The following is a 12,874-nucleotide window of genomic DNA, read 5'->3' as shown; positions in this document are numbered from 1 at the left end:
TATAGTGACTCAGTCTAATTAATTCATGTTAAAATAGATTTCATACAGACAATATTGTCAGCCTGTTGACAAAAAGTAATTTGCCAAAATGTGTGATTTAGTAAGTCCCATCCAATCTACAGCCTATGGGTTTTCTCCTTAGATTTTATTCCAAGGTATAGTGTATTTCTTGCCCTAATAGTGTATGAGGAGGAAAAAAAACAGAATTTCTTAATTTTTAATTAAAATATGATCATTTGGGTATCATTCATTCAATAAACATTTATAGAGTGCCCTAGCCAAGCACTGTGTTGCTGCTGAAACTAAGAGTAGCTGGGGGGAAAGATATATTTTTTCAAAAAGAGTAGGATACATTAAGAATATCCTATCTAATAAAGAGGGAATATGCTAATTTACCGTCACACCCTCACAAATATGGTGGCACCCACAGCCAATAAGAAGGGAATATGCTAATTGACTGCCACACTCTCAAAGATGGCAGAGCCCACAGCCACAAGATAGCAGCACCCAGTCCCCTCAGCCCCACAGGGGCGGCAGGCGCGCAGCATGGCCGGCTCACCTCCAGGCGGGTCTGGCCGCTCCACGCGCCTGCCTCCTGAGTCCCCCAGTCCCCTCAGCCCCCAGCCGCCCAGGGCCAGCCCGAGGCGCAGGCAAGCCTCGGATGGCAGCTGCCCAGCCGCCCAGGGCCGGACCAAGGCACAGGCAAGCCTTGGATGGCGGCTACCCAGCCAACGCCTGAGGCACAGGCAAGCCTCAGATGGCAGCTGCCCAGCCACTCAGGGCTGCCCAAGGCTCAGGTAACCAGGGCCGACCGAGGCTTGCACTGCCGGCAGTGGCAGCAGCAGAAGTGTGATGGAGGCATTGTCTTCCCCTGATCGCCAGGTCGCCTCCTGCCCCTGAGGGCTCCCAGACTGTGAGAGGGGGCAGGTTGGGCTGAGGGACCCCCCCCCCCCCCACTCCAGTGCATGAATTTTCATGCACCAGGCCTCTAGTATTAATATATATGTGCTAAGGCCTGCACAAACTACTAAGAAATAGATGAAGAAAGTTTCTGATTTATCACTTACTAGTATTATAAAAGTCTGCTTAGCTTATGTCACTAAGACACATTTTCTATTTAGAATTTAGATCGTATTTGATCATTAATCCAAGAGAGACAAGTTCCCTCCACCCATAACTCTTCTTATTTAAAATGTTTCTTGCCATCTATTAGCCTATTTCATCTATTTATTATTCCATATGAATTTTAGAATAATTTTTTCAAGTTCTTCAAAAAGAATACCTTAAATTGAGAACAATTCTCTTCTTCCAGATTTTATATAGCTCTAAGTATAAAGTTTTATATAGATTCTACACATTTCTTGTTAAGTTTTAAGTTTTGTGTTATTGTTGTCATTGTGCTATTCTAAATGCAACCAATTTAGTTTATTTTAATGCAATGAAAGGACTAGATTGTGGAAACTTGTTGAAGAGAGTTACACTGATGCTACTTCAGATCTAAAACTTGTGGTAATTAAAGGGACCCAACTTTGCTTGAGCCTGTCTTGGTCATCTTGGGCTGTTATAACAAAACTAGGGGCCTGGTGCATTAAATTCGTGAACCGGGGATGGGGGGACCCTCAGCCCGACCTGTACCCTCTCCAATCTGGGAGCCCTCAGGGGATTTCCTACTGACGGCTTAGGCCTGCTCCCCATGGTTCTCTGCTCTCTGCAGACCTGCCTGCTTGACGCCATCGCAGGCCCTGGTGTCTGCTCTCTGTGGGGGCCCTGCGGGGGACTGCTTGGCCCTCACTGCCACGGCCAGGGGCAAGCAGGGCCCTGCTGTCTGCTCGCTCACTGCAGGGGACGTTCCTACCCTGCCCCCAGCCGCTTGCGCCGGCTTGGAGTGCCTGAGTCTCGGGAATGTTCCCACCCCGCCCCCGGCTGCTTTGTGCCTACGTACATAGGCCCGGAGTGGCCGGGGGGTCGTTCCAGGACCCCAGCCTTTCCAGGCCTACACGCAGGCCTACAGGCTCAGAGTGGCCTGGCTCCCAAGGACGCCTGACCCAGGACGCAGGCCACTTGGCGCCGGCACGCGCGCAAGCAGCTGCCCCGCCCCAGCCGCTCCACGCCTGTGTATGCAAATTAACCCGCCATCCTTGTTGGGTTAATTTGCCTACTCACTCCTGATTGGCTGGTAGGCATCATGGAGGTACAGTCAATTTGCACATTTCTCTTTTATTAGTGTAGACTAGAGGCCCGGTGCATGAAATTTGTGCACTGGTAGGGTCCCTAGGCCTGGCCAACAATCAGGGCCTTCTGGCTGCCAGCTGGGGCCTTCCTTCATTCCACGCCACCCCCTGGTGGTCCACGCACGTCATAGCGAGCAATAGAACTCCTGGTCGAACTCCCGTGGGGAGACTTTGCATATTAGCCTTTTATTTATATATATAGATACCATAGACTAGTTGGATTAAAAAACAGACATTTATTTCTCACACTTCTGGATGTTGAGAAGTTCAAGACATGGTGCTAGCAGATTTGGTTCTTGGTCAATGCTCTCTGGCTTGCAGATGGTCAGGTTCTTGCAGTATCCTCACGTGGAGAGAGAGGAAGCTCTGGTGCCTCTTCCTCGTCTTATAAAAGCACTAACCCCTTCATAGGGGTTTTACCCTCAGGACCTCATCTAAACCTAACTACCTCTTAAAGACCCTATCTTCTAATACCATCGTATTGGTGGTTAGGGCTTCAACATATGAATTTGGGGAGAGGACACAAACATTCAGTCCATAATGAAACTCAAATAGCTAACATGATTATATTTTCTGTTTGGTGTTACAAGCAAGATATCTGAATATACTGAACTTGAGACTGCAGAGGAAAAAATAAAAGAACTGATGAGTTGGTAACGGAACTATAGTTATTAATATTCAAATCAGAACATGGGGAGTCAGTAAATGTTACTTGGAATGTGTATTCATGTCCAATATCAGAATTGCCTTGTGTTAAATGGAATCATAGTGTTTAAGGAACTGCTGAGCTATTTGGCAGAAATAAAGTCAGGATTTCTAAAGAAACTCACAAATTTGCATTAGCATGAGTTATGCTTTTAAGTTTCTGCAGCTGACTTTAGAGGAATGTATTTGAATTTTTAAAACATCTGCCTTGCTAACATGGTTCCACTTAAAGAGGAACTGATTGAAGTGAGAGCAAACTATTCCCACCAAGAATCCATAGTATCCCTAGGATTTGAGAACGAATATACACATCACACATTACTATTCTGAACTTTCTGGCTTGGTGGCCAAGTTCTTGTAACATATGAGCCTTCCAACTCTGTCAATGTATATTCCTGAAACAATGGAAGTTGAACCTGAGAGCCGCTTTCAGTAGTGTAAAACTGGAGTGGAAATTGAGATGTGCCCTGTCTATATACAGTCCTTGTTTTATTTTTTTATTTAATAGCTTTATTGAGATAGAATTCATATACCATGGAATTCACCCATGTAAAGTGTACAATTAAATGGTTTGTTTTTTTTTTATAGGACCAATTTTTATTTAAGAACAAACTTTTAAAAGTAAAAATGAATGAAACCATGTGAGATGAAGATACAAAGACAGAAATTCAAAGTAGAAAATAAAGGTCTTGCTGGGAAACAGTCGAGGAAAAACACTAGAGACATTTCACAGACCCACAAGAAGCTCACATTGTAAACAGGATTAAGCCGCTACCAATGTCCCCCCACACCATCAGGGTTTCATTTTGCTCAGCCTGAGATCTCGCTCAATTTCAAACTGCCTGTGATCCACTCGGTCTAGAAAAGCTTTCCGTTCAATGTACCCTTCCTTTCCTCGATTGTGGATGGCTAGTTCTTCACCAATGCCCTCTTCCTCCTTGAAGCTCTCCCAATCCAATTTGGACTTCTCTAGGGTGCTCATCTTCTGCTTCTTGGCTCCAATTTTTCCCAAAAGGCTGCTCATTCCACTTGATCTTTTTAATCCTGACCCAGCAGGGAGTGACGCCAGAGTTGAAGAGACATTAGTCTGTGGTTTTTCTTTCTCATTTTGCTTGAAGAAGGATTTGGCCTCTCTCAATGTAGCAGCCACTTCCTTAGTCACCCTGACTTCTTCACCAGCAAAATCAAACACCTTGGTGATTTTAACTTTTTCTGTTTCTTTAGGTTTCTCTAGCTCTTCTGCTTTGACCATCAGTTTATTTGAACTAGTCTCTTCAGTCTCTTCTCTTTTTTTAACTTGTGGAGTCGAGGTCACTTTTGATTTTGGTCCCACATCGTTGAGGAAGCTGGCCCACAGTTCATCCTCCTTCTTTTTCCTTGCATTCTCAGATCTCGTGCCTTCTTCTTGCTCTACAGCTGTGTCTTCCTCTTCATTGCTGCTTCCTCCAGATTCCCCACTGACACCCTCCTCTTCCTCTTCTTCTAATGCGAGGCCACCTTGTTTTCTCTTCCTGGCAGGAATGCTCTGAGCCTTTCTTTTTTTCCCTTTGGTTTTCTGTGTTTGCTCTTCACCATCCACTTCATCTTCCTTCACTAATTCATTTACATCATCTTCACTATACTCTCCACCAGAAGGCACGTAGTCCTCGTCCTCCTCTGAGGAGGAGATGTCTTCGGAGTCGAATTCCTCCATATCGCTGCCACGCGGGGCGGGCCAAGCCACAAGACCGCAGCGACTGACCCCAAGGCAAAGCTCTGGGGATAGATCAAAAAGTAGAGGCAGGGGCGGAGGCGGTTGGGGCGAGCCCCCGCTGCGTATCACAATTAAATGGTTTTTAATATATTCACAGATATGTGCAACCATCATCACAGTCAATTTTAGAACATTTTCATCACTGCAGAAAAGAAACCTTCTACCCTTTAGCTATCACCCCTTCCATCCACTACCTCCCTCCCCCTCTCCTCCCCCCTCACCGTACCCCCCCACCCCCACCCCCGCGCCCCACACACACCAGCAGCTTTAAGCAACTGCTAGTTTACTTTATGTCTCTGGATTTCCCTATCTGGATTTTCATGTGAATGGAATCACACAGCATGTGATCTTTTGTAGGTGAGTTAGCCTAATGATTTCAGGATTCATTCATTTGCAACAAGTAATTCTATTTCATTCCTTTTTATGGCCAAATAATACATGTATCATTGTATGGATATACCACATTTTGTTTACACATTTTTTAGTTGGTGAACATTAAGGTTGTTGCCACCTTTTGCGGATTCTGACTAATGTTACCATAAAACTTGTGTACAAATCTCTGTGTGGGCATGTTTTCATTTCTCTTGGGTGTATCCTAGGAGTAAGTAGCTGTTGAATCACTTGAGGAACTGCCTGTTTCCCGAAGTGGCTGCACTATTTTACATTCCCACCAGCTGTGTATGACAAGGGTTCCAGTATCTCCACATCTTTGCTAATACTTGTTATCTGACTTTTTATTCTCGCCATCCTACTGGTTTGAAGTGGTAGCCCACTGTGATTTGGATTTGCATTCCCGGGTGACTAATGATGCCGAGCACCTTTTTAGCTGCTTAGTGGCCATTTGTATTTGTTCTTTGGAGAAATATCTATTCGGATCTTTTGTCCATTCTTAAATTAGGTTATTCATTATTTTATTATTGCGTTATGAGATCTTTATATATTCTAGATACGGTTTGCAAATATTTTTTCCCATTATGTGTGGATTTTTTTAAATTTTCTTTCATGTCCTTTGAAGCACAGAATTTTTAATTTTGGAATCCAATTTATTTATTTTTTTGGTTACTCATGCTTTTGGTGTCATGTCATATTTAAAAATCCTTTGCCAAATCCAAGGAAATAAAAATTTCCCCTATGTTTTCCTCCAAAAGTTTTAAGTTTTTGCTGTTACATTTAGGTCATTGATCGATTTTGAGTTAAATTTGCATATGGTATGGAGTAAGGGTCCAACTTCATTCGTTTCCGTCTTTTGCAAGTTATCCCAGTACCATTTGTTGAACAGCCCTTGGTTTTTGAGCAAAATTTGGCCTGTTGTATAATAATATTCTCATTGATTTTTCAAAATTTATTGAAGACTAGTGACAATTTTATGTTAATAAAGCTCATTAGAATATTTGGACAGTATAATACTAAATACTTTTCAATAGTTAATAGACTATAATTCTATTATTGTTATGATTAAAATGTATGTGACCCACAGACATATGGATTTCTGATTGTGGTTCACTACTGAAAAACATGGATGTCTCTGGAATATATGTTTTGCATAACATTCATTTCCACTCTGTTATACTAGTTTCTGTCTTATTACTAGACTAGAGTCCTGATGCACAAAATTCGTTCAAGGGCCTTGGCCCCAGCTCCCGCCTGCCACCACGGCCGGGGGCCTCTGTCACCTCGGCCTTGGCCCCCGCCTGCTGCAGCTTTGTCCAGAAGGAAGGACATCCGATTTAATTAGCATATTACGCTTTTATTATTATACTAGTGGCCCGGTGCACGAAATCCATGCACGGGGGGGGGGGTGTCCCTCAGCCCGGCCTGCACCCTCTCCAATCTGGGATCCCTCGGGGGATGTCCCACAGGGATGGGGCCTAAACCAGCGGTCGGACATCCCTCTCGCAATCCGGGACTGCTGGCTCCTAACCACTCACCTGCCTGCCTGCCTGATTGCCCCTAACCACTCTGCCTGCCAGCCTGCTCACCCCAACTGCCCCCCCGCTGACCTGCTCGCCCCCACCTGCCCTCCCTGCCGGCCTGCTCACCTCCAACTGCCCCCCCCCCACCGGCCTGATTGCCCCCAACTGATGGCCTGCTCACCCTCAACTGGCCCCCCCTGCCAGCCTGATCACCCACAACGGCCCTCCCTTCTTGGCCCCTAACTTCCTCTACCTCGGCCCTGCCATCATGGCTTTGTGCAAAAGAATGTCCAGAAGGTCTCCTGGAAGGTGTCCCAGTCTAATTAGCATATTACCCTTTTATTAGTATAGATAGAGGTCTGGTGCATGAGAGGGGGCCAGCTGGTTTGCCCTGAAGGGTGTCTGGATCAGGGTGGGGGTTCCCTTAGGGGGGGTGGGGGGGCCTGGGTGAGGGGCCTGTGGTGGTTTGCAGGCCAGCCATGCCCCCATTGAGGTGGGGGTCCCCACTGGGGACGGTGCCGGCCTGGGCGAGGGGATGGGGCCAGTTTGCAGGCCAGCCACGCCCCTATGGGGTGAGGATCCCCACTGGGGGGGCGTGACCAGCCTGGGTAAGGGGCTGAGGGCTGTTTGCAGGCTGGCCACGCCCGCCAGCGGGGACCCTCACCCCATGGGGGCATGGCCAGCCTGGGTGAGGGGCTGAGGGTCGTTTGCAGGCCCCTCCCTCAGTGGCCGACCCAGGCGACCCAAGCCTCCTGTGCGCTCAGGCTGGCACCGTGGCCACTGCCCACAGGCCCCTCCTTCAGTGGCCGGCCAGAGCGGGCGGGAAGCTTGGGTCGCCCCCAGTGACCCAAGTCTCCCGCTCACTCCAGCCTGCTCTGTGGCTGCCACAGAGCAGGCCCCTTCTTCGGCGGCCAGCCAGGGTGACCCAAGCCTCCCGCCCGCTCCAGCTGGCTGTGTGGCCGCCACCATCTTTGTCCCGCTAATTTGTATATTCCCTCCTGATTGGCTGTGGGTGTCACAGAGTGACAATTACCATATTTCTCTCTTATTAGTATATATAGATGAAGACTGTGATATTATCCTTGACTTAAAGGAATCAAAATATGTGGGGACAGGGGAAACCAGTACTGGATAGCTATTATGAGAGGGATATTAGTAGGAGAAACAAGGATTAAGAAGGAATGATTTAAATGAAGCAGCGCCCTAACCGGTTTGGCTCAGTGGATAGAGCGTTGGCCTGTGGACTCAAGGGTCCCAGGTTCGATTCCAGTCAAGGGCATGTACCTTGGTTGCGGGCACATCCTCAGTAGGGGGTGTGCAGGAGGCAGCTGATTGATGTTTCTCTCTCATCGATGTTTCTAACTCTCTATCTCTCTCCCTTCCTCTCTGTAAAAAATATATTTAAAAATAAAAAAATAAATGAAGCAGCAAGAATAGTTAGAAGTATGCACTGGATTGGAGTGGCAACTTAGGGCTAGCACAGTCAGGAAAAACTGAGAAAGTTTGGAAGCTGTAACTAAACTTTCTAGATCTGAGTTGTAAGCATTATATAATGTTAAGAAGAATTTGCTGCTTAAAATATCATTAACCTTTTCTATTCTCTTCAGAAATCAACCTCTATTCTGCTCTCCCATTTTCAGGTAAAATGTAAAAGACACAGTAATTGAATATCTTCCAGGATTAGATAGGATAAGATTTTATAGGGTATTGATTTTAGAGTCAAACATCTGTTACAATATTTAACTAAATAACTTATAAAGAGTTCTTTTCAAATATTTTAGAGAGAAAGTATTAGTTTATAATACCATACCAATCTTTGGAAGCTTGCTTTTTCCTTAATGGTTCTTATAATTCTTTGGCTCATTCCTGTTTTATAAATTCTCTCTAGATTCAAATCTGTGGCTTCAAATGATCACTTTTATGAAGATGTCTCTCATGCCTTTAGCATTGTCTCCTGAGTATCCACACATATTTTTAACAGTCTACTGGCTATTTCTAAGTGGGAGTCTAATAGGCAACTCAAATTTAATTTATCCCAGACTAAATTTACTCTTACTCCTCTCTGCTTTCAGCTTACTTTGTCTTTTAATGACACCAGAGTTCACCTAGAGACCTAAACCTGAATGGTCAGTAATGCTTGAGCTCTCCACTCCCCCACTTTCTTATTTTACATATTCATTGGTGCAAGACATCCTCAGTTCTACAGTTTTAAATCTACCTCCTCCTCTCCAGCCCCGTTCCCACAGACAAGCCCTCATGTGTGACTTAAACCATTAGCTTTCTTATTGATTCACATTTCTCCAAGCCTCTCCTCACATTCCATCTTTCTTTCATTTAGTTACCTAGGCTTCTTTCTGTTTTAATTGAAATCTAAAAGTAATATAGCCTCACCAAGAGTCCAGATAAGATAGTATTGTATCAAAGAGTATGAATACTCAGCTAGATACTTATTTCTAAATTGTATGTTCCCCACAATGTCACTAACTGTTCTTTTCCTTTCTAATTTGTAATACATTTGTACATTTTAAGAATGTTAACTTGCAGTTATTCTAAAATGCAAATTTCATATTATCCTGGTGTAAAATTCTTTACCTATCAAGTGTGGGGTTTAAATCTAAACCCCTCACTTGACAGGAGTAGTAGATTCCAGCCCCTTACCTAATCTGCACTTTAACCAAAGCAATTTTTGCATCATGAAATACAGGAACGTTCTTATGAACCTATATATATTTTTACATATCCATTTCCCTCTTTGGATTGGTTGATTTCCTTCCTTCCTGTCTTCCTCTGCCTGGAAAAGTATTTATCATCCACTAATGTTCAGATCTCACCTCTTCCATGAAGCTTTTCTCAAAACCTCCGGGTATCTTTGGTACTTTCATAGCACTTTTGATGCAACTCACAGTCATTTATCTTACTGTTTTAAATTTATTTCATCTATTCTTCCTCTACGCTGTAAGTTACATGAGGAAAGAGACAAGGTTAGTCATTTGTATTCATTGTTTCCAGCACATAGGTGCTGGGCACAGGCTTGTTGAATGAAAGATCTACAGTAAACAATAATAAAAATGTTATGCATTCATAAGAAAAATTCATCCCCCAACTTTGGATATAAATTCAAAATTACTTTAAGAAGCACACTGTCTTCTGATACTCTTAGAATACAATAGTATTCCTAAAAATATAGAAAATCAGACTCATTTATTCAGAGGTCATACTTACATCACAAAATATTAAATGTAAGTTACATCGTAGACAGAATAGCTTCAAACCAGTTTTCAGTGCAGTATTTTTTTTTAAAGAGCCAGATTTCACAACTATGATGTTTTTACAGCAATATTATAGGTAGAATTAAAGCCCAAAAGATTTAATGTAAGATTTAAAAAAACTTTTACAGAAAGCATATACGATGCACAGTAAGTTCTTCAAATTAAAAATACTTTAGCATACATGAAGTATTATCAAGTTCTACTATAGATCGTCTAAATTCATAATGTAAGCTATTTCCCCTTCCACCAACCAAAAATTACAGTTTGCCTGCGTATGATCATGAGTAATCATCCGAATATATTGGAGAAAGCTAATGAATGTTGATGGTAGAATTAGGAAGAAGGCAATAATACCAAGAAAGCTACATCAGAGGGGTGCTTTAGAAAAATAAGATAATTCAAGAGTGTAAGACAGAAAGAAGCTGTGAATTAGAATCATGACTACTAATGTAGTTTGGGTTTTGGTGCTGTTTTTTCAAAAAGGAAATAAAAAATATTTTAAACATCTAAAGAGCATTGTTAAAAACAGTATTCATGTGTGGGTATAAGTTCCTGACTAAAATTTTGATTTAATTTTTTTAGGGAGAGCAAAAATCTTTGAGATTTCCTGATTTTGTTCACTGAAAGTCATTTCTTGGTGCTTTTCCTAATATCATCATTCCCTACTCTGAAATACGACAAGGTAACGAGCTCTTTTCTTTCCTTCCTTTGTTTGGTTTTGAGTTTATCATTACAAACTTATTAAATAAAAAGTGGATAAAACAAAAAATTATACTACATATTCAATAAGCTCTAAAATTTTGACTTTGGTGACAAAGTTAATGGTTTTTATTGGACTTTTATAAGAGTTAACCTGTTATTATGCTTATCATAAGGAAATGGTTCATGGCAAAGCTATTGCCCCCTTACTAATGGAAGTTTTAAAAGATACTAAATAAGCTGACAGTAATCATTTAGCCACTATATTCCTCCAAACACCTGTCACAAAATAGGTATTTTTGTTAATAAAGGGGAGTGAGAACAATTCTATTTTCTATTTTTAAGTGAAAAATCTCATTATTTCACTATAATCATTTCTGTTAATATTTACACTTCTTAGATTGTCAAATTGCAGAGCAATTTAATAGGTCAATCTACTTATTTGTGTCAACTTTGTACTTTTAAAATGTGCCTATTTAGAGTCTAATTTCAGCTTAAATAAAACTGAAATGAAGAAATGTTTCACTGTTATAATTGGCTAGTAATTCATCATGGCTCTAAGATATTGTTTTGTATGGTTTTCCATCTTAGATAATATTGAAACATTTCCACTTGCACATTTGTACTTGAATTTCTTCTGCCTAATGGTTGGTAATCGTATCATTGCTTTGCTCTGATCCATGTAAGTCTCACTACTTATTTATTCAATTTTTAACATTTGGTTTTAAAGAATTCTCTTTCATGCCAAATACTCTCCCTCTGGGCTGTCATTAAACAGAAGAATTTCTTTCCTGCCAGGTAATTTTTACAGTTAAAATTGCCACCCTATCCACATCTGACATACATTGTTGGCCTTTCTATACTTCCAGTTGGCTTTTTTGGTAAACTAAACTCAGAGGACAGCAGCCAAAACAGCCAAACTCAAAACAGGAAGTCATGTGGTCTTCCTTTGTATTCCTACCTTTCGGGACTGACTTGGCACCCTCTGGTGGTTAAGTAATATAATTTTTCTTACTTCAATGGGTATGTGTTACATTGGTATAATATTTGGGTCTAAGCTTTGGTTCAGGAATTTACCTAGATTCTTATTTTAGTTCCCTAGAAAATGTTGTGTGTTGCTATGGTTTTAACCAAACTAGGTCTTAAATATCTATAATTGAAAGGGAGCTGGTGGCGTTATATGTCTGGGGGGAAAAACAGACTTGCTCTTCAATAGACTTGCCAACGTTACAATAGTGAAACCTATACTGAAATACATAATGAAATGTTTAAATTTTATTGAAATGTCTAACTTTTATTAAAACATTTCAGTATAATATACTCCTTATCTTATTTTCTGTTTGGTAGATATATTTCATCCCACTTATATAGTATATTGCCTTCCTTTCAAACTCTATACACTATTTTCTTCTTTTTCTATACACTAATTTCCCCCTTTTAAATTCTGTACTCAACTTTAAGTACTTATTTAAATATGTGAATGAGTTGGATGGGAAATGAAAGTTAACTATTTACTTTAAGAAATGATTATTTACTTTGGCTAGAGAGAAAAACCTTATTGAAAATTTGTTATTTTTTGAAGGGAGAAGTTTCAGTCATTTTCAGGGAGTAAACTGTTCTTATAACAATTCCTCTGTGAAGGTAGCAGTTTGCTTTGCACTCAAATGACTAGTTAATAAATACCTGTTTTAAGACTGAACAGGTGGAAAGAAATAGACAGAAACAAATATATTCTTTGCCTTATATTTATTATTCTGTATTGGGCATTTGAAATGAGATGTGCTACAACAGATCAATAAGAAAACAGTCATAAATCTAAACACAACAAATTTAGCTCCACTAGGAAAATAATTCCTCCTCACAACTTCAATATTTGACATTTTTGCAGTTTACCTACCCTTTACCTTAAGATCATCTTTCTGAAATCAATTATCAAATCTCTAAAATTCCTCACTATTTCACAGGCAATCAGAACTTTCTAGTATTCTTTTTTCTTTTCTAAGGGAGGAAGTAAAAGAAAAACTAAACTGTAGATTAAAAAAAACAAAAAAAAAACACCACCACTTTTTTTCAGCCTATAATCCATACTACGAAATATACAGGGGTGAGGAAAAGTAGGTTTACAGTTGTTTGTATGCAAAGACGATGGGCAGGCTATGATTATTACAATCGCTTTATTAACTCAAAAGAATGTCACATGGCACTGGACACCTACTTTTGCCCAACTCTATACTTTACAAGGTAACCTAACACATGCACACACATAAATGAAACGTTCATTTAAAAATAGACTCTTAGATTTTC

At 41.3% G+C, this 12,874-nt stretch overlaps 1 protein-coding gene across 1 annotated transcript; it reads right to left on the bottom strand.

Moving 5' to 3' along the window:
• Window positions 1-3,519: 3,519 nt before the first annotated feature.
• Window positions 3,520-4,734, bottom strand: LOC308253603 (craniofacial development protein 1). Its single transcript, XM_080679224.1, has one exon. It carries the CDS (start codon window positions 4,627-4,629, stop codon window positions 3,730-3,732), a length of 900 nt encoding a protein of 299 aa, XP_080535350.1. The 5' UTR covers window positions 4,630-4,734; the 3' UTR covers window positions 3,520-3,729.
• Between the last annotated feature and the right edge of the window lie 8,140 nt (window positions 4,735-12,874).

Source organism: Plecotus auritus (assembly GCF_963455305.1).
Source record: "Plecotus auritus genome assembly, chromosome: 7".
NCBI lineage: Eukaryota > Metazoa > Chordata > Mammalia > Chiroptera > Vespertilionidae > Plecotus > Plecotus auritus.
Note: the sequence above shows the minus strand (reverse complement) of the source record. Positions and strands in the feature narration are given on the sequence as shown.

Excerpts from the sequence above, each read along its gene's own strand:
- LOC308253603 (XM_080679224.1), bottom strand. The coding sequence starts at position 4,629 with ATGGAGGAATTCGACTCCGAAGACATCTCCTCCTCAGAGGAGGACGAG.